We start from the raw sequence: 18,904 nt of genomic DNA, 5'->3' as shown, positions 1-18,904 counted from the left end.
GCCTCTGAGTCCAGTGGTCATATTGCTACTATTTAAATATGAATTTATTTTTTTTATAAACATATCTGGTGGAAATGTAAAATAGTGCAATTGGCTGTATCATATGTACGTACAGTAGGCTAGTGTTGAACCACTTGTAAAAAAGTCTTCATGGGTAGTCTCCTGGCTTTAAACTGGCAGCAGGAGATATTGGCCAATGTTGAGTTGGGAAATGTCTTCAATAATGAATGAATGTCTGTAGAGTTATCGTTAAGTGGCGCGGGAACAGCAGCCGTTGACATGTTGCCAGTTTATTATCTCAATCCCATCGTTATTTGAAGCCCCTTTGTTTTGTAATACAGTGGACATCGATCTGACTCCATTGTTTTAGCCGTTGCTCTTAGTGTGTCCTTCATTAGGCAAATACAAAGGGTGTTGCGACCCTATGTGTGTGCTGTGAAAGTATTTCTGTATTCCCTTGAGAATCGCCGGTTAGCTTGTTGATTGGTTGGACCCCTCTCTTTGTGCTCCATGTTCCCTGCTATTGACTCACCCTTGTGATCGTATACATTCGGGCTAATTGTTTTATGGAATTATCAGTTAATTGTTCCTTTAAGGTGAGTTCTAATGACATTGTGATGTTTTGCAGATCAGAAGTGGCGTCGTTCTATTGCGATAGGTTCCACTGACCTTGTCCACACTGAATGGTAACAGAACCTGATAGCCCATGAGATGGATGTATCTAGTCTTCACGACCATTATCCCAATCATCCTCACTATCATATCAGCTCTCTTGATGGTGTTCTTGGTCTGTAGGAACAGTCAACGTGTTCTTTGGCATTATCACTAATTCATGTGAACCGTGGGATTGAACTAAGGAAGCACCAAATCGTTGGAATGTACGTTTCCTCCGTAATGGTTAGGACAGGTTTTAAAAGATCACATCATTGTTAAAATATTGCATAATCGACATCTCAAATAACAATACCGAAGGCTGGCACTATTTTTTGTTGTTGAAGTGATCAAATTAATATTTGTATTGGAATTTAGAAAACGAAATATCATTGTACTCTATCAAGGAAGTAAAAATACAACGATCAAAAATGATATTATGGAATTTCAAAATGATAAAAAAAAGATATGTGTTTACACTCGACCCATTTAGCATAACTGTGATCTGTAAAACCATGCATGCTCATTCAGCGGAGCCTTGACTTAGTGACAAGCTGTGATCTCATGTACATTTGTGGGAAATCTAAGATGGCCGACCACACGCTCTTCTTTTACCACCACAGCCACAGTACAACATGGTATGCTACAACGCAAAACGGGCTCTACATTCTCTATCCCGTCGTAGGCAATGGCACATTTTACAACACCATTTTGTGATTGGATTCTAATTAGGGGACAGTGACAAGTGTTTTTGGGGCCACCCATGCCCCATCCCTCTCTTCTCTCCAGTGTTGCCTGACCTGGTAAGGGCACTACTCAGTGAGAGGCAGTGAGTGGTCGCCCCCGTTTTGACTGTGATGTAGGCTGAGGTCTCAGCGCGGGGGCGGCTGATCTAGAGTGACAGCTCTAGAGTGTACTGTCACAGCCGGGTAGAGGAGAGGACGCCCCCTCCCCCCCCCCCCCCCCCCCCCCCCCCCCCCAATCACACGGCAACAAAAGCCTAGTTAGCGTCAGATGAGACCAGAGCTACTGCTCACATCTCAGTGTCCTGCATCTGCAACACATTCTATTCTATTCTATTCTATATTCATTGTCCCCCATGTAAGAATTTCTTTTTCAAAGGAAGATCTGACAACTTGGGTGGGTGCAATTCTGTCTCTGGCCACTTTGGTACAACAACAAGTATATTTGGTTATTTTATTTTCCAACAGCAACACAAGTTCAACTTGAATATCTAATATCAACATGTACTTCTCTGCTGTCCACTGTGGCCCTTACTTACTGACAGCAGGCCATTTTGAATCCAGCATTCCAATCTATTAGAAGGTGAATGATGATTTTAGTGACAGGCTCAGTCATGCAGGAGACGGTTCTGCCTGAGCCATGAAAGTAGATGGAGTTCTTCATATGGGGTTTCCTTCTGTGACGTCCTCATGGTATTGAGGATACACAGGACATCCTTAAGGCACAACATAGGCCGTCTAAAAGGTTAGAGGTGAGAGGTCAACGGTGATTGAGGGGGCATATCGGTGCTATTTGAGGGTGCTGACTTGCTTTTAGTGAGTAGTTCACTGCAGCTATTTTCCTAATGAAAAGTCTGTTTAGTGCGTTCAGAATGTAGAATGGACTGGATCCTCTGGCTGACATTTCTCTTGGCTCCTCATAACAGATTACAATGTTGCGTCACTCATCTCTTATCTTTGCCAGCAAACGTGGCCAACCAAAGAGAATACAGCTACGATTTGTGTGCCATGTGTAACATATTTACATTACATTTACATTTAAGTCATTTAGCAGACGCTCTTATCTAGAGCGACTTACAAATTGGATATATATATTTAACCAGGCAAGTCTGTTAAGAACAAATCCTTACTTTCAATGACGGCCTAGGAACAGTGGGTTAACTGCCTTGTTCAGGGGCAGAACGACAGATTTTTACCTTGTCAGCTCGGGGATTCGAACTTGCAACCTTTCGGTTACTAGTCCAACGCTCTAACCACTAGGCCTAGTTTGCTTGTGTTTGCTTGTGTGTTAACTCATGTTCTATTAATTACACTATGATTAAGCTCAAAGGTAATTTGTAGAATCAGGGTCAATTTGAGTCGGAGCAGGCAAACATACAGAGTATATGAATGTGGGGTGCACTGCTTGTGAACGTCTTGAGTCACCCTCAGTCTCAGTTTAGTGGTCTCCCTCTCTCTACTGCTTTGGCTTACAAGTGTATGCTTATGGAGGGTTTATATCAAAATCATAACCACATATCTCTAGCTCGGTGGATTAAAATGGAACAGATGACGGGGCTTTGGCCTAGATTATATTGCAAGTTCTGTCCTCCATTTTCCCATTCCTCCAGATCTGTCTTTTTCTCACGTGCGCTGTAAGAGCCTTTGGGTTGATGTTTCATATAATCAATCTCTGACTTTGTGGAGATTTTCAAACAAAACACATTTTCCAACACAATCTCCAATCTCTAATAAGGAATTCTTAAAGATGCTGATTGCATGTTCTCTTTGGTCTAAGCTTGAGCAAGCATACAGTACACACATGCACATGCACCAGCTCACACACAGCTGACCGGAAGCAGAGAAGGGCAGCGGTGAGGCCAGATAAGGTGAGGCAACACTGCAGAGAAAATTGCTGGCTCATTTCTACAGTGCATGATAAGACTGCAGTGCTGATCCACTTCCAGTCAGTGCGTTCCTTTCTGTAGCCCAGCACTAATCAAGGCATCTGGACGGCCTCTGTCTGTCATTCCCGGGTGATGTCACCCAATTCTCCCAAATATCTTTCTCTCCTTTTCTTCTTTCTTTCCTTCCTGACTGCTGACAGAATCATTTCAGGTGATCAGTGATGGCGTCACTTCTATTTAAGTCTCACCTGTCTCAGTGAGGGGGCCGTGACTGTACTCACTCAGAGCTCTATCCTGTCCACCCTCTTCAGATACTGAAGACAGCTATCTTTTCATATTTAGTAAAGTGTTCTCGGTCACTCACAGTCCAGTGGGCCTACATAAGAGGAGTCATCCTCCATTGTTAGCTCTACATTAAAGAGCCAAGGAATGAAAAGAAAGACAGGCAGATGTAAAGTGGGGCTTCTTCTCCAGGAGTGATGCTGCAGCCTGCTGTCTTTTCTGTACTGGGCTGAGGGCAGGCAGGGCAGCAGACGAAGGGAGAGATGAAAGAAAAGGAAGAGCCATTTTGTGCGCGGTGTTGTCCACCCGAGCGTAAAGCGTGATTAATTCAATAGCAGAGCACCATAGAGGAGGAGGCCAGCAGCTCTGCAGCTCAACATAGCTCTCTCTGACCCACTTACTAACTACATCAGATGTCACGAGAAATACTGCTCTCTCTCTCTCTCTACCTCTCTACCACTTTCTCTCTCTCTATCTCTCTCTCTCTACCTCTTTCTATCTCTATTGCTCTCTCCCTCTCTACCTCTCTCTCTCTCTCTACCACTTTCTCTATCTCTCTCTACCTCTTTCTATCGCTATCGTGCTCTCTCTCTCTACCTCTCTCTCTCTCTCTACCACTTTCTCTATATCTATATCTCTCTACCTCTTTCTATCTCTTTCTCTATCTCTATCTATATCTCTCTCTCTCTCTCTCCCTCTACCTCTTTCTCTTTCTATCTCTCTCGTTCTCTCTCTCTCTCTCTCTCTCTCCCTCTACCTCTTTCTCTCTCTCTCTCCCTCTACCTCTTTCTCTTTCTATCTCTCTCGTTCTCTCTCTCTCTCTCTCTCCCTCTACCTCTTTCTCTCTCTATCTCTCTTTTTCTCTCTCTCTCTATCTCCCTTTTTCTTTATTTCCAACTTGTTGATGTAATAACTCTGTTAACAAAGGGGGTTGAGCATGGTCAACACATACATTGTCCAGAGCACGGAAAATATACTTGAAAACACTATTGGTCGAATGCAGACAATTAGTTTTGATAATGTAGTGTTCGGTCAGACGCATTTATTAACCTTCACTCTGTTGCCTCACACTTGAATACAGTGGTATTGTGTCCTAAATTGCATACCCTACTAATAGATTCTAATACATAACTGATTGCGCTCAGATTCAAATGTTAACCGTTTGGGATTAAATGAAATATTATTCAACCAAGGGACACAATAGGCACATTTGGAGATAAAACAGGATTTTGGATTTTAAATGTTTTTTTTTATGCTGCCGCTGTCTCAAATAGAGTTCCGTCTGAGAATGGTGCCTAATATTTAGCTGTTGAAATAAAAAGCAAGTTGACTGGAAGGCATGGATGGGGCATGGATGAATCATGAGTCTGTGACCTAATTCTATTGTGCTGCAGTGGATGAGCGAGAAGGTGGTGGATGGTAGGAGAGCTATTCAAACACACCACCAGGCACACGAGAGAAAATACATTCTCATTTCAGCCACACATGATGGCTCTCAGGAGGTGTGGACCCAATTGGTGTCTATATGGTTTGTTTTCTGCATGCCGCCTTTTGAAGGATGCTTCAAATACCCAACCCAATTCGAAGGCATTTCCATCACCATGTATGCCTTCACAAAGACCAGAAGTGGTAGCTACATATACACCAGTATTTTTATTCACAATACCACAGAGAGTAGTTGCATCCTCTCATCTAGTTCCATCACCAAAATACCCCAAATAACCCCGGTAACCCCTGGTTCCAGCAGTCCATTGTGCTACGGTCCCAGCCAGCCTACCACACCCCACGTACATCCCCACCCCCCAATCCCCCTCCTGCACTTGGTTTTAGTGGGTTTATGTCTGTCCCTACCCAGGCCCTGTGGCAGACCTGCCCCACTGGCCTGGCTCTTAAACCCGGATTAAGGCTTTTTATGTAATCTGACCTCTGGGAGATTGGAGAGAGACAGCTGGTTGCAGAACCGTTTCCTCCCTTATCTCAGAGACCTCCCGTGGCCTCCCACTCTCTCCGTTTGGCCTATCATACAACCTCTGGTTCTCGCTCTTTCTTTCTTTCTACAACGGGTTGGTCAAAACAAGCATTGTGATTGGTTGAGATGTGTTCTAAGCCATACACAAACAGTTTAGCAGGGGTAAGCCTATGACGTTAAAATGGGCATCTTGCTTTCTGTTCCATCTGAGAAATATCTACGCATCTAGTGCCTCATCAGCCCGGCCAGCCAAATCATTAACTTGGTTTCCACTGTAAAAAGCATCTTGACATTTTTCCCCCATGTTTCTAGCCTAACATTTGGGCTTTTATAACAACAGGGGTTTGGCCAAACATCGCTGTCTGTCTGTCGACATTTGCAACATTGTTTCAATATTGACATTCGATCTCCACTGTCCTGTTAAGAATGAACGTGTCAGGACGAGACGGACATCTGTTCTCAGCCAGTCGAAATCAAACATGGTTTTTATGGATATATACAAAGAAATTGAATGCAGCACCATTGCTGTTATTCTAGCTGCACGGTTTGACGTGACTGTGTTAGCCGTAGTTGGCTAGCAAGCAAGGGATAAGAACTGGCAACGGAACATTTAGAGTGAACGACTTCCCACTAAATCCATAGATATAGAACGGGAATCTTTTCTCAGCCAGTCGAAATCATGAATCAGTATCCTTTGTATGGATATATATATAAAAAAAGGTCAAACAACATGAAATGGAGCTACAACTAACTAACCAACCAACCAACCAACCAACCAACCAACACTGTTATGGCCTTCCTAGTCTCTTATGACAGCCTTAGCTCATTTAGTTCTGGGTTCAGGGATTATGGCCTTCCCTGTCCCTATAATTTTATGATGTACAGGTGTAGGATCTTAATTTGATCACCCTTTTGTTGCTCGGAATTTTCCTGCACCGCAGGAAATGCAGATGAGTTTCGAAATGTACATGAATTCACTGAAAACCCACACAAACACAGAGTTATATTAACAGTATTGCACTTTTCATGTAGGATACTTTTGGCCAACTAATAGCCTAACCACTGACCAAGCAACATTATGGAGTAAACATTCAAATCCTGTTGCTGCATGATTCTTTTGCTGCAACAATATAGGTCAAATTAAGATCCCAGAGTTAAAGATTGTCCTCCAGAGTTAAAGCACTGTCCGCCACTCACACAGTCTATAAAACTCTTCCTGTCTGAACAGAACTCGAATGGTATCCATGAGCAGGTTCATTCAAAGATGATATCCATCAATGTTATCCTGTGGTAGTTTGGTACCTCTGTTTCCAGTGGGCCTAACATTGAGTGGTCGTGTCTCATCCTTCTTGTCTTGCAGGTGACTGGTTGGCTGGCTGTTCCATCACACTCTCATTGGCCCTGGGACTCCTCTTTTACGTGACCACACCCCTTCCTTCACATCCAATCCCAACATGGAACCACCCAAGGTGCAGCAGCCAGGCGAAGGAGGCCTCAACGTCACCCTCACCATCAGGCTTCTGATGCACGGCAAGGTACAGTACACACCGGCTGGGTTCCAATACTCTCAGATAGTTTTCTTTACTTTGGTTCCAATACTCTCATATGGCTTACTTTCCTTATCTCCTTTTCCTTCACGACCACCTTTGGCTGAATGGGCTGGATAGGTTACTGTCTATCAAGTGTTTTTAGATCTGTGGTTGTGAGGGAGACGAGGAGAGGTCGCTTTCCAAGGTTTTTTGGGATAGTTTCTGTCATGTATTAAATTGGACGTTGATGTTAACTGTTGTTGAACCTCTGTTTCTTTGCAGGAGGTTGGAAGCATCATTGGAAAGGTACCTATCATGTTCAAAAACACATCACAATCCTATGAATATTACAAAACTGTTTTAAGATGAGAATATTTTTTTTATGTGACATCTCTCCGATGTTTTAACTGTCGTCTGTCTGTCGTCTGTTTCTTGTCTGTCTGTTGTCTGTTGTCTGTCTTTTCAGAAAGGAGAGACAGTGAAGAAGATGCGTGAAGAGGTAAGTGCAGTATGTATCCCATAATGCACCTTACCCAGTTTAAGAATGCGTATTAAATGGATAGTATTCTATTTAGTACTTCATGATCTTCTTGATTTATCTGTGTCCACTGTTTAATCCACAGAGCGGTGCACGCATCAACATCTCTGAGGGAAACTGCCCAGAGCGGATAGTTACCATCACCGGACCCACAGATGCCATCTTCAAGGCCTTCGCCATGATCGCATACAAGTTTGAAGAGGTATCTAGCACTCATATTTCCCTCAATCTCCTCTTGGTCATGCTTCATTTTACAACGGCAGTTTACAATTCTGTGGCTGTTTCACAATTCTGTTACACCAGGTATTTTAATCCAATACTATTATACTAATATGATCTTTATGGGTTCTTCCCAGGATATAATCAACTCTATGAGCAACAGTCCAGCCACCAGCAAGCCTCCTGTCACCCTGCGTCTGGTGGTCCCAGCCAGCCAATGTGGCTCCCTCATAGGGAAAGGAGGCTCCAAGATCAAAGAAATGAGAGAGGTAAAGGGCATAAGTAGTGATAATGATTAATTGAATTTACTTGACAATTTATTCGTTAGTTAATGATTAATTGGCAAAAAATACATATACAGCCATTACATTCTTATTAGTAGTTTGTTTAGGAATCGTTCCTATCCGGCTTGGGGACCAGCTATTATTCATTGCACCTTACACAGTACACATGCTCAATAACAGTCTTCCCACTTCAGTCCACAGGTGCTCAGGTACAGGTCGCAGGGGACATGCTGCCCAACTCCACTGAACGAGCAGTCACCATCTCAGGAGCCCCGGAAGCCATTATCCAGTGTGTCAAGCAGATCTGTGTTGTCATGCTAGAGGTAGAGTATGGAGGGATGAAGGAGGAGGGTCTGATTCAGTCCTCCAGGGAATACACAGGAAAAATACATTCACACAGACCTTAGGAATCAGCTAGACCGTACAACGTGGATGTACCATTTGTTTTACCGTCTCAAACATCTAAGGAAGGAATTAGGATCTTGGTCGGTATAGACCATGGGACAAAATGATTATAACAATGTTGCAGATGATGGCTTCCCAGGTTGCAATGATATAACCGACCTATGAGGTAAAATCATGTGATTTCAGTTGTCAGTGTGCTCTTATACACAACACCTATCTCATGTCACTGCATGCATCCACAGTAAAGAACAATAGTATGATGTAGTAAGTGTCACAGACTGTCTCCTCCCAAGGCACTGTCCCTGTCTATAAAACCTCTTCCTGTCTTCTCTTCTTTCTCGCTCTCGCTCTCTGTCGCTCTCTGTCTCTCTGTCTGTCTCTCTCCCTGTCTCTCTCTCTCGCGCTCTCTGTCTCTCTCTCGCTCTCTCACTCTCTCTGTCTCTCTCTGTCTCTCTCTATGTGTATCTCTGTATCTCTCTATTTATTTTTGTCTCTCACTCTCTCTGTCTCTCTCTCTCTCTGTCTCTCTCTCTCTCTCTCTCTCTCTCTCTCTCTCTCTCTCTCTCTCTCTCTCTGTCTTTCTCTCTCTCTCTTTACTGTATCCCTCATCCCACTGCTCTAACACCCTCTCTACCCCTCTTCCCCTTTCCTCCCTCTCCTCAGTCCCCACCGAAAGGTGCCACTATCCCCTACCGCCCCAAGCCTGCCTCCACCCCCATCATTTTTTCAGGTGGCCAGGTAAGAGCCGACGCGCTGGGGGCCTCCACTGCCAACCTCAGCCTCTTACTGCAGCACCAGCCACTGCCTGTTAGTGTCACTTCCAGGTTTTATCACTCACCTCCTCACCACTGCCACTGCCTCTGCTGGCATGATATCATCACCACCACCATCACCACTACCACCATCAGAACTGGGCTAGCTGCCATTTCAGTGCCAGTTGACTCAGGACTTGATCCTAAACATGATCCAAAAATATGTTGGATGTTGGATGGAGTTGCTGTGCTGGCTGGTATTGAAATGGAATTCAGCCCAATGCTGACCCCATTATCACGCTGTGAACCCCGATGAGCACACATCAATTAGGTCCAATTACATTCCCCTGACAGTGGGTCCTCGACTCCTTCCTCCAATCACATCTCTCCCCAGCCCTCACCGTAGCCACTCCCACCTGGCTGTTCTCAGCCAGTGAAGTTAACCTGAACCTGATTGATGTGAGGGGTGAAGAACTAGAGAGGGAGTCTGGAGGACAATGGAGGAGCTTGCAATATAATTAAAGAGAGCAGTTATTATTGTAAATAAAATAGTAAAATTAGTTCTATGCCTACAACATTCTTTTTCTAAAAAATAAATAAAATTGCCCTACTACCCAAGAAATGATCAGTAACACGTTTAATACGTCAGTAAAGTAGTTGTGTGCAAAGCTCCTATTGTTTATCCAACTCCCCCCAACAGATATTATATCACATTTCTTTATCAGTAATTACCTGTAACATGAATTAGGACATTATCTCAAGTTTCACAAATGGTGACTTGCAGAAATGGAGCCACATAAGTGGTCAGAGACTGAAGTAGACAGTTATGTTCAATATTCACCTCAGTACAAGGGATATGATATCTGACTTGTTTTTCAAGGTTGCTCATAGATCTTTTTTGCTAGCATTGTATGTTTAATTTGGACATGAATTTAACTGATTGCCATAAGAGATAATACTAAGACAGGGCTGGGGTCTATTCCATTTAAATTCTAGTCAATTCAGGAAGTACACTGAAATTCTAATTCCAATTATCTTTAATGCTTTTCAATGAGGGAAAGGAAATGGAATTGGCCCAACCCTGCTAAGAGAATACTGAATGAGTTATCAAGTGACTAGAATCAGTGAATATGACTCTGATAGATGTGGGGTCACGGATGTAGACCACTACTGCCCCTAGTGGAGGCATAGTGGAAGTACATGGACTTTTCCAAACTCGGTCCCCAGGAGCCCAAGAGGTGCACGCTTTGGTTTTTGCACTAGCACTACACAGCTGATTCAAATAATCAACTAATCATCCAGCTTTGATCATTTGAATCAGTTGTGTAGTGTTAGGGCAAAAAACTAAATTTTATTCCTTGGGGTCCGAGGACCGCTGATTTAGCCACTTCCATCAGCAGATTCTAATAGCTTTGTATGTTTCTCCCTCCTCTCCTTCCAGGCTTACACCATTCAGGGACAATACGCCATCCCTCACCCTGACGTGAGTTCTAATTCCATGAGGCAGTCTTCTCTCTACACTCTACTCTCTCTGTGTCCAATCCTATTAATATTAACCCATAATATTAATACTACCAATTCTGAAAAGTAATTTCTGTCTCTTTCAAATCTGAAATTACTCACAACCTCTGTCCTTTGTTTCGAGCCAAACTTCATAGGACTTGGCCTGTAGGAAAACTAGCAGAGGGACACAGAAAGAAAACAATGATTTCCTTATCCATCACCCAGAATAATAAGGATACTGCTTGCTCAAGTGAGGAATGTGAAAGTTAAGTGCAGTACTTCTTCAGAGAGGAGGAGGTCAATTTCAAGGAATATCTCAACGTAGTCAAATGGACATGGTATGTTTCATGACGCCATGTTGGGTCCAAGTGTTTCAGACACAGGCATCCATGAACTAAATTTCACATGGCACCATCCAAACACACAAAGACATCCTTTCTTCACCGACTCGGGCCAAGTCCTCTATGAGTTTCCTTTTTTTCTTTCTCTCTCTTCTCCTATCTGTGTCACTGCTTCTCCTGAATCCTGTCTTTCTTCTTGTACTGTTTCTTGGTGACAGACCTGACCTGTGTGTGTGTGTGTGTGTTTTAACGATGCCCTCATAGCTCTGCTGTCCCTCCTACCCCCCTCAGCAGTTGACCAAGCTCCACCAGTTGGCTATGCAGCAAACCCCCTTTAATCCCCTTGGACAGACCACCCCTGCCTTCCCCGGTACGTACCCACCTACACGAGAACCGCCCTCTACCTAATCTCCTTCTCTTTTTTTACCTGTAGAGACACACACACACACTTCCTCCTCTTTCTCTCTCTCTTCCTCTATCTGTCTTTCTCTGTTCATTCTCTTCCTGTCGTTCTTTGTGCTGCGCTTCCAATGACATGGCCACCTGGTGGTTGCTCTTGTTGACGTTGACGTTTTATTTGTAGTTTTTCAAATATTTGGTTTATTTTCTTAATCTGCTTTTGTAGCGCCTTGAAGATTTTGGTCCTTCCGAGTTAGTTTTATCTGGGTTGGCGGGTAAATCTCCTCTGGTTTGAGATGAACCCCCTTTTCAACAGAGAAGGAGAAGCCACAGGCTGCTCTCTCAAGACCTCTGCAGAAGCATCTCTAATCAGGGTTCTGACTATAGGTCTCCAAAGCTAACTGTCGCTCACAGCGGACGTCACCCTCCCCATGCAAAACTCTATTTTATGCCGTGTCCCCTCTCTCTGTCTCTCTCTCTCCCATATAGCAGGTCTGGATGCCAGTAACCAGGCCAGTACTCATGAACTCACCATTCCCAATGATGTGAGTGTGGGGACCATGGAGCTTTTCATTTGACATTTGTCATCTATTGTCATGTAAGGGATGGGTATGGTGATTTCACCAATAGTCAGTCAATATTTTAACAAAAAGTTTTCAAATGCTTGCATGCACCACCATGGATATATTTGTAAAAATAGAACAATTGAAAAAAGGGGTCAGTGTCTCATGGTGCGCATTACTTTGTATGCATTCCATTCAGACTTTGCTATTCCCCTGTTTTAAGTCCCTCCGCCTCTTCTTCCCAGCTAATAGGCTGCATAATCGGGCGCCAGGGAACCAAAATCAACGAGATCCGCCAGATGTCTGGGGCGCAGATCAAAATTGCTAACGCCATGGAAGGGTCATCGGAGCGCCAGATCACCATCACAGGAACCCCCGCCAACATCAGCCTGGCCCAGTACCTCATCAACGCACGGTCAGAGTCCTGGCAGACACACACACACACATTACAATTGACAAAGGGGTCAATAGCTCACCTGTTGTCCCGGGGGATCCTCTGTTTGTCTGTTTGTTGTTATTACATTATCTTCAGGTGAAGTGTTTGACAGAAACAATAATGTACTCCCTTTCCCATCATGCCCTGTGGCAGGTTCAGAGACGTGGCGGCCATGTGGAATGACCCATCCTCCATGACGACATCCTAAGGACCCAGCCCGGCCGGCCTCCACTCCCTCTGCTCCGCTCCCTCCATCTCCTGACCACTGAAGACATGATGTTCCTACCTAACTCCTGATGATGATGCCCTCTAGACTCTGGCTCTGATAACAACTCCCTTGACCCTCCAGCTTACCACCATGATCGCTCTCTAATAAGAGACCTGTTGCTTTCAGAGAAACTGAAAAAATAAGTAATGTCTTTGTTTTCGTTGATTTTAGACCTTTAGACAAGTGTTGAAGCATGTTGAACGTTCATTAGGATCAAATTGTGTTATTCTGAATTATCTCTCTCTATTTCTCTCTCTGCTAGTGTTACAAAATAGGATTTCAATATCAGTTTGAAAAAAATGTACAAAAAAAAAAATGTAAAAGTGTAAAAACATTGGGAAAAAATGCTACTGTTCCATTTTCTAGGTGCTGGGTGATGCTATCGGCACAGTATGGTGGGATGTAGCCCAATGATTACTTTATGATGCTCTTTTGAAAAGAGGTCTTTTTAGGTAAATTTAATCGTTCTATTTTTACCCCTATTCGGATCCTTAAAAGGATCTACTTACAAATCCGATCTCTACCCATCACTTTTTGCTGCATCACATGACCTCTTTGAGCCAATGGTATCACTCCTAGAGCCCTCCTTTCTATGTTCATTTCTTGTATTTTACATTATGACTTATACTGCATGTGTTCAGTAATGTATTGTATGTATTTGAGTATTCCAGTTCGGTGTAAGTGTTCCTATGGTGTTGCCATGTTAGTGCTGATGGGAGGAGCTATTGGAGGATGGGCTCATTGTAATGGCTGGAATGGAATTAATGGTTAATCAAATGTGTGGTTTCCATATCTTTGATGTGTTTGATACCGTTCCATTTATTCCATTCCAGCCATTACAATGAGCCCGTCCTCCTATAGCTCCTCCCACCAGCCTCCAATGCTCCAAGCCTTTTCCGCAATTATTTTCATGAGTTTTTTTTGCCATTCACGTCTGGTCCTACTACTACCCCAAATGAATAACTCTCCCTCACATCCTCCAGGAACCCTATTTATAGTATTTAAGAAGCATGAAAGGAAATTACTCAAGAAAAGAATCATCAGTGGCTAAAAACTGTATCCTAACTGACTGAAAACTAAAATGATTGTTTACTCGATTAACCAAGACTACTGTGGGTGACCACGTAGTCAGCTATGCTACGCTCATGCAATAGACAATTCAACTCTTCATTATACTGTGGACTGCCTCTAGTGTGTGAGGAATTAGTTGGACTTAAGACTATTGCTGTGTCCAAATTCTCTTAGTTGGCTTCCTTTCGTCGTCTCCTTCACTCCCATGTCCACGACAGATAAAAGAGGCTTCAATGTACTACTCTTGAAGGAAAGGAGACCAGGAGAGGAAGCTGTTTGATATTATTGGGACGTGGCCATAGGTGTTTGGATGGAGCCAAATGTTTATGGGCCATGGAATGTTCTGGGGTTCATGGGGGAACCCGTGGGGCCTGGGCGGACGTGTTTACTCCCATGCCGCCACATTCGCGATTGTTCATCCATCATGTTATTTTTATTATAATATTGTTTATTTAATGCTTTAGGTTTTGAATGTCATTATGCTTTTACGATGATGTCAACAGATTAGATGACAAAGTCATGTTGCTCGTTTTAAGTGATGATTTAAAAAACAAAAATTGCAATTCTATTTATTGTTTCTTGGTGCATTATAATTAATGACTGTTTTGGTTAATCATGATATTTAAGCTAGGTTTTTTTGTGTGTACTGTATTGGATTTCAGGGTAGGTTTGGGCTATATTTGCTTGGATTAAACATGTACAATTCCCTTCATAACAATTCTCAAGCTTATTCAAAGTATAGGCGGTTGTGACATGTCATGTTTGCAAGCTTGGGCTGAGGTCATATTCAGCATTGATGCATATGAACCGCCATTGAATGTTATCCTCTCAACACAGGTCATTCATTCACTGTCCAACTGGTTTCAAGTACAGTAAAAACCATCCTGGTCTGGATTTTCATTCTGTAAGATTGGTTTGTTTCATGTAACTCCCTGTTTTGGTTTCAATATGCTGAGCCTGACTTTGGGTCTAATTTCAACAGCTTTCATCATATAAACGTGATATGTCAATGGACCAAATGCTGTACTGATGTACTGAACGATGCATAGTTGATTATTATTCTGCAATAATTCTTACATTTTGATGTTTAACTTAAGTAGTAGTGCTAGCCTTGACATTATGGGTTTGTGTTATCGTTTAATTTAAAAATCTGTCATAGCTTGTAATTCAATGGAATGTTTGTCATTTAAACAAGTTAAAATGTCTGTTTCTTTTGGCAAGCTCGCTTATTAGAACTGTTCAGCTTCTCATCATCGATTGCATTCAGACTAGGCAGGAATATTGAATTGTTGAAATAGTGATGCCAATGTGATTTCAATAACTTCAATATCCATATGTTGTTACTGTGTATTGAAACTGTATTTACACTGGCGTATATGACTGAGTATACACACCTACTGAAACAGACTAAAATGCAACTGATGCAATAATAAGGGAATGATGTGCAATTATTATTTGTATTTTTTCTTGTGCATATAATACAAGGAAAGTTTGTCATGTATTTACAACTCATTGTTGCTTCTTGATTTCCTTCCTTCTGGGCGGTGGCAGCAACAAGAATGGAAAAAATACATGAGATTTTTTTTCTCCAGTTTTTGCTCCTGTATATTTTGCTTATTTAGGAAAATGTAACGGAGCTTGGTATATATTTTCAGTTGGATTATTTGCAATGAGCAAATCTATCTTAGATTGAAGTAATTTCATTATTTAGGTTACTTTTGAAATTGTTTGTAAGTAAGAAAATGAATAAAGTTTTTTTTCTTCTTGTGAACCTAGGTTTGTCTTGTATCATTTATACTCATCTTGATGGTGTAATCATGAATGTCTCATATTGATGGTATCATCCTAAATGTCTCATCCTGCATGTTTCATCTTGAATGTCTCATCTTGATGGTATAATCCTGAATGTCTCATCCTGAATGTTTCATCCTGAATGTTTCATCTTGATGGTATCATCTTGAATGTCTCATCTTGAATGTTTCATCCTGAATGTCTCATCCTGAATGTTTCATCCTGAATGTTTCATCTTGATGGTATCATCTTGAATGTCTCATCTTGAATGTTTCATCCTAAATGTCTCATCTTGAATGTTTCATCCTGAATGTTTCATCCTGAATGTCTCATCCTGAATGTTTCATCCTGAATGTTTCATCTTGAGTGTCTCAACTTGAATGTCTCATTTTGATGGTATCATCTTGAATGTCTCATCTTGATAATATCATCTTGAATACCTCATCTTGATGGTATCATCTTGAAAACCTCATCTTGATGGTATCATCTTGAATATTTCATATTGATGCTATCATCCTGAATGTCTAATTTTGATGGTATCATCTTGAATGTCTCATCTTGAATATCTCATCCTGATGGTATTATTTTGAATGTCTCAACTTGAATGTCTCATCCTGATGGTATTATTTTGAATGTCTCAACTTGAATGTCTCATCCTGATGGTATTATTTTGAATGTCTCATCTTGAATGTCTCATCTTGATGGTATCATCTTGAATGTCTCATCTTGAATATCTCATCCTGATGGTATTATTTTGAATGTCTCAACTTGAATGTCTCATCTTGATGGTATCATCTTGAATGTCTCATCTTGATGGTATCATCTTGAATGTCTCAACTTGAATAATCTCTACTTGAATGTCTCATCTTGAATGCTTCATCTTGTATGTCTAGGAGATACCACTAGAGGGCCTAGCGATGCAGGAGAAGAAGACAGTATCCATCAAAAAAAAAATTAAGTTGTTGTTTTTTAAAAACTTTGATTTAGAAAGGGGGGAGGCACCATTGAGACCAGGGTCTCATTCTCAAGGGAGCCCTGTGAACATCAACACAATACAATAGAACATACAGCAAAATAACAACATCAACACAATACAATACAACATACAGCAAAATAACAACATCAACACAATACAATAGAACATACAGCAAAATAACAACATCAACACAATACAATACAACATACAGCAAAATAACAACATCAACACAATACAATACAACATACAGCAAAATAACTACATCAACACAATACAATACAACATACAGCAAAATAACAACATCAACACAATACAATACACCATATAGCAAAATAACAACATCAACACAATACAATACAACATACAGCAAAATAACAACATCAATACAATATATAGCGAAATAACAACATCAACACAATACAATACAACATACAGCAAAATAACAACATCAACACAATACAATACACCATATAGCAAAATAACAACATCAACACAATACAATACAACATACAGCAAAATAACAACATCAGTACAATATATAGCGAAATAACAACATCAACACAATACAATCAATACAAGACCAATCAAAACAAACACAACTATCACTAGCTGCTGTATGGGATTGAACAGGAAATACAAACATACAGTATGTCAGTGGTGCAAAAAGCACCCAATTGACATACTTGAGTAAAAGTAAAGATACCTTCATAGAAAATGACTCAAATAAAAGTGAAAATCACCCAGTAAAATACTACTTGAGTAAAAGTCTAAAAGTATTTGGTTTAAAAAAACTGAAGTATCAAAAGTAAATGTAATTTATAAAATGTACTTAAGTATCAAAAGTAAAAGTATAAATCATTTCAAATTCCTTATATTAAGCGAACCAGACGGAACAATTTTCTTTGTAATTTTTTTTTACAGATAGCCAGGGGGACACTTCAACACTCAGACATCCTTTACAAACAAAGCATTTGTGTTTAGTGAGTCCTCCAGATCAGGTAGTAGGGATGACCAGGGATGTTGTCTTGATAAGTGTGTGAATTGGACCATGTTTCTGTCCCGCCAACTATTCAAAATGAGTACTTTAGTGTGTCAGGGAAAATGTATGGAGTAAAAAATACATTATTTTCTTTAGGAATGTAGTGGAGTAAAAGTAAAAGTTGTCAAAAATAAAAATAGTAAGATAGATAACAAATAACAAAACCAAAAAAAACTACATAAGTAGTACTTCAAAGTATATTTACTTAAGTACTTTACATCACTGCAGTATGTCAGAAGTTGAGGTTAATTGATTATTTCTTTGGACATCATTACAAGTCAAATATATCAGAAAAACAGTAGAAATGTACCTTAAGTTGCCTTTATACCTGTGTAACAAGACAATTGTAGTATTTTATTAGGATCCCCATTAGCTGTTGCTAAATCAGCACCTACTCTTCCTGGGGTCAATCAAGGGTCTTTGTCTCTGGCTCCAATGACAGACAAGGATAGAGGACAGTAGTCCATCATGACTTCATTCCTTTGGGTTTTACAGTAATAGTATTACAGTAATAGGGATATTTTAATATGTCTATAAGCTTAATGGGTGTGAGATGAGTGTCATATAAAAGAGGACAGTTGCACAGGGATAGAGGGCCAGGTGACAGATGCCTGGAGAGAATACACCGTCTGCATGCCAAGGCTCTATATTAACGTCTAAAGCAGGGGTATCAAACTCATTCCATGAAGGGTTGTGTCTGCAGGTTTTTGTTTTTTCCTTTCAATTAAGACCTAGACAACCAGGTGAGGGGAGTTATTTACTAATTAGTGGTCTTAACTCATCAATTAAGGACAAGGGAGGAGTGGAAACACGCAGACACTCAGTCCTCTGTGGAATGAGTTTGACACGTGTGGTATAATGAATGGACTCTCCATATACCCTGTGTCATTGGCAAACCAAGCATTGAGGAAAGGTCTCAGTGATCGTCCACACTTTTTATTTATTTTTTTATTTTACCATTATTTTACCAGGTAAGTTGACTGAGAACACATTCTCATTTGCAGCAACGACCTGGGGAATAGTTACAGGGGAGAGGAGGGGGATGAATGAGTCAATTGTAAACTGGGGATTATTAGGTGACCATGATGGTTTGAGGGCCAGATTGGGAATTATAGCCAGGACACCGGGGTTAACACCCCTACTCTTACGATAAGTGCCATGGGATCTTTAATGACCTCAGAGAGTCAGGACACCCGTTTAACGTCCCATCCGAAAGACGGCACCCTACACAGGGCAGTGTCCCCAATCACTGCCCTGGG

General features: G+C 41.4%; 1 protein-coding gene across 23 annotated transcripts in view; it reads left to right on the top strand.

Moving 5' to 3' along the window:
• The window catches only part of LOC129840294 (poly(rC)-binding protein 3-like), a 33,290-nt gene extending 17,680 nt beyond the window's left edge, over nucleotides 1–15,610 (top strand). For 2 of the 23 annotated variants that reach the window (XM_055908063.1, XM_055908064.1), the window contains 12 exons: nucleotides 6,892–7,066; nucleotides 7,343–7,366; nucleotides 7,527–7,568; nucleotides 7,684–7,800; nucleotides 7,955–8,086; nucleotides 8,296–8,424; nucleotides 9,170–9,313; nucleotides 10,700–10,741; nucleotides 11,367–11,472; nucleotides 11,991–12,046; nucleotides 12,310–12,479; nucleotides 12,654–15,610. In XM_055908063.1, coding sequence (XP_055764038.1) covers nucleotides 6,986–7,066; nucleotides 7,343–7,366; nucleotides 7,527–7,568; nucleotides 7,684–7,800; nucleotides 7,955–8,086; nucleotides 8,296–8,424; nucleotides 9,170–9,313; nucleotides 10,700–10,741; nucleotides 11,367–11,472; nucleotides 11,991–12,046; nucleotides 12,310–12,479; nucleotides 12,654–12,708 — 1,098 coding nt within the window. In that variant the 5' untranslated portion in view covers nucleotides 6,892–6,985 and the 3' untranslated portion in view covers nucleotides 12,709–15,610. Of the gene's footprint in view, nucleotides 1–6,891; nucleotides 7,067–7,342; nucleotides 7,367–7,526; nucleotides 7,569–7,683; nucleotides 7,801–7,954; nucleotides 8,087–8,295; nucleotides 8,425–9,169; nucleotides 9,314–10,699; nucleotides 10,742–11,366; nucleotides 11,473–11,990; nucleotides 12,047–12,309; nucleotides 12,480–12,653 lie in introns of those variants that run through there. The other 21 variants (XM_055908078.1, XM_055908065.1, XM_055908085.1 and 18 more) reach the window with 21 other exon arrangements.
• Nucleotides 15,611–18,904: the final 3,294 nt, after the last annotated feature.

The sequence above is a fragment of the Salvelinus fontinalis genome, chromosome 41 (genome assembly GCF_029448725.1).
Source record: "Salvelinus fontinalis isolate EN_2023a chromosome 41, ASM2944872v1, whole genome shotgun sequence".
Taxonomy (NCBI): domain Eukaryota; kingdom Metazoa; phylum Chordata; class Actinopteri; order Salmoniformes; family Salmonidae; genus Salvelinus; species Salvelinus fontinalis.
The sequence above is the reverse complement of the archived record's forward strand: the minus strand, read 5'-3'. Positions and strand labels throughout refer to the sequence as shown.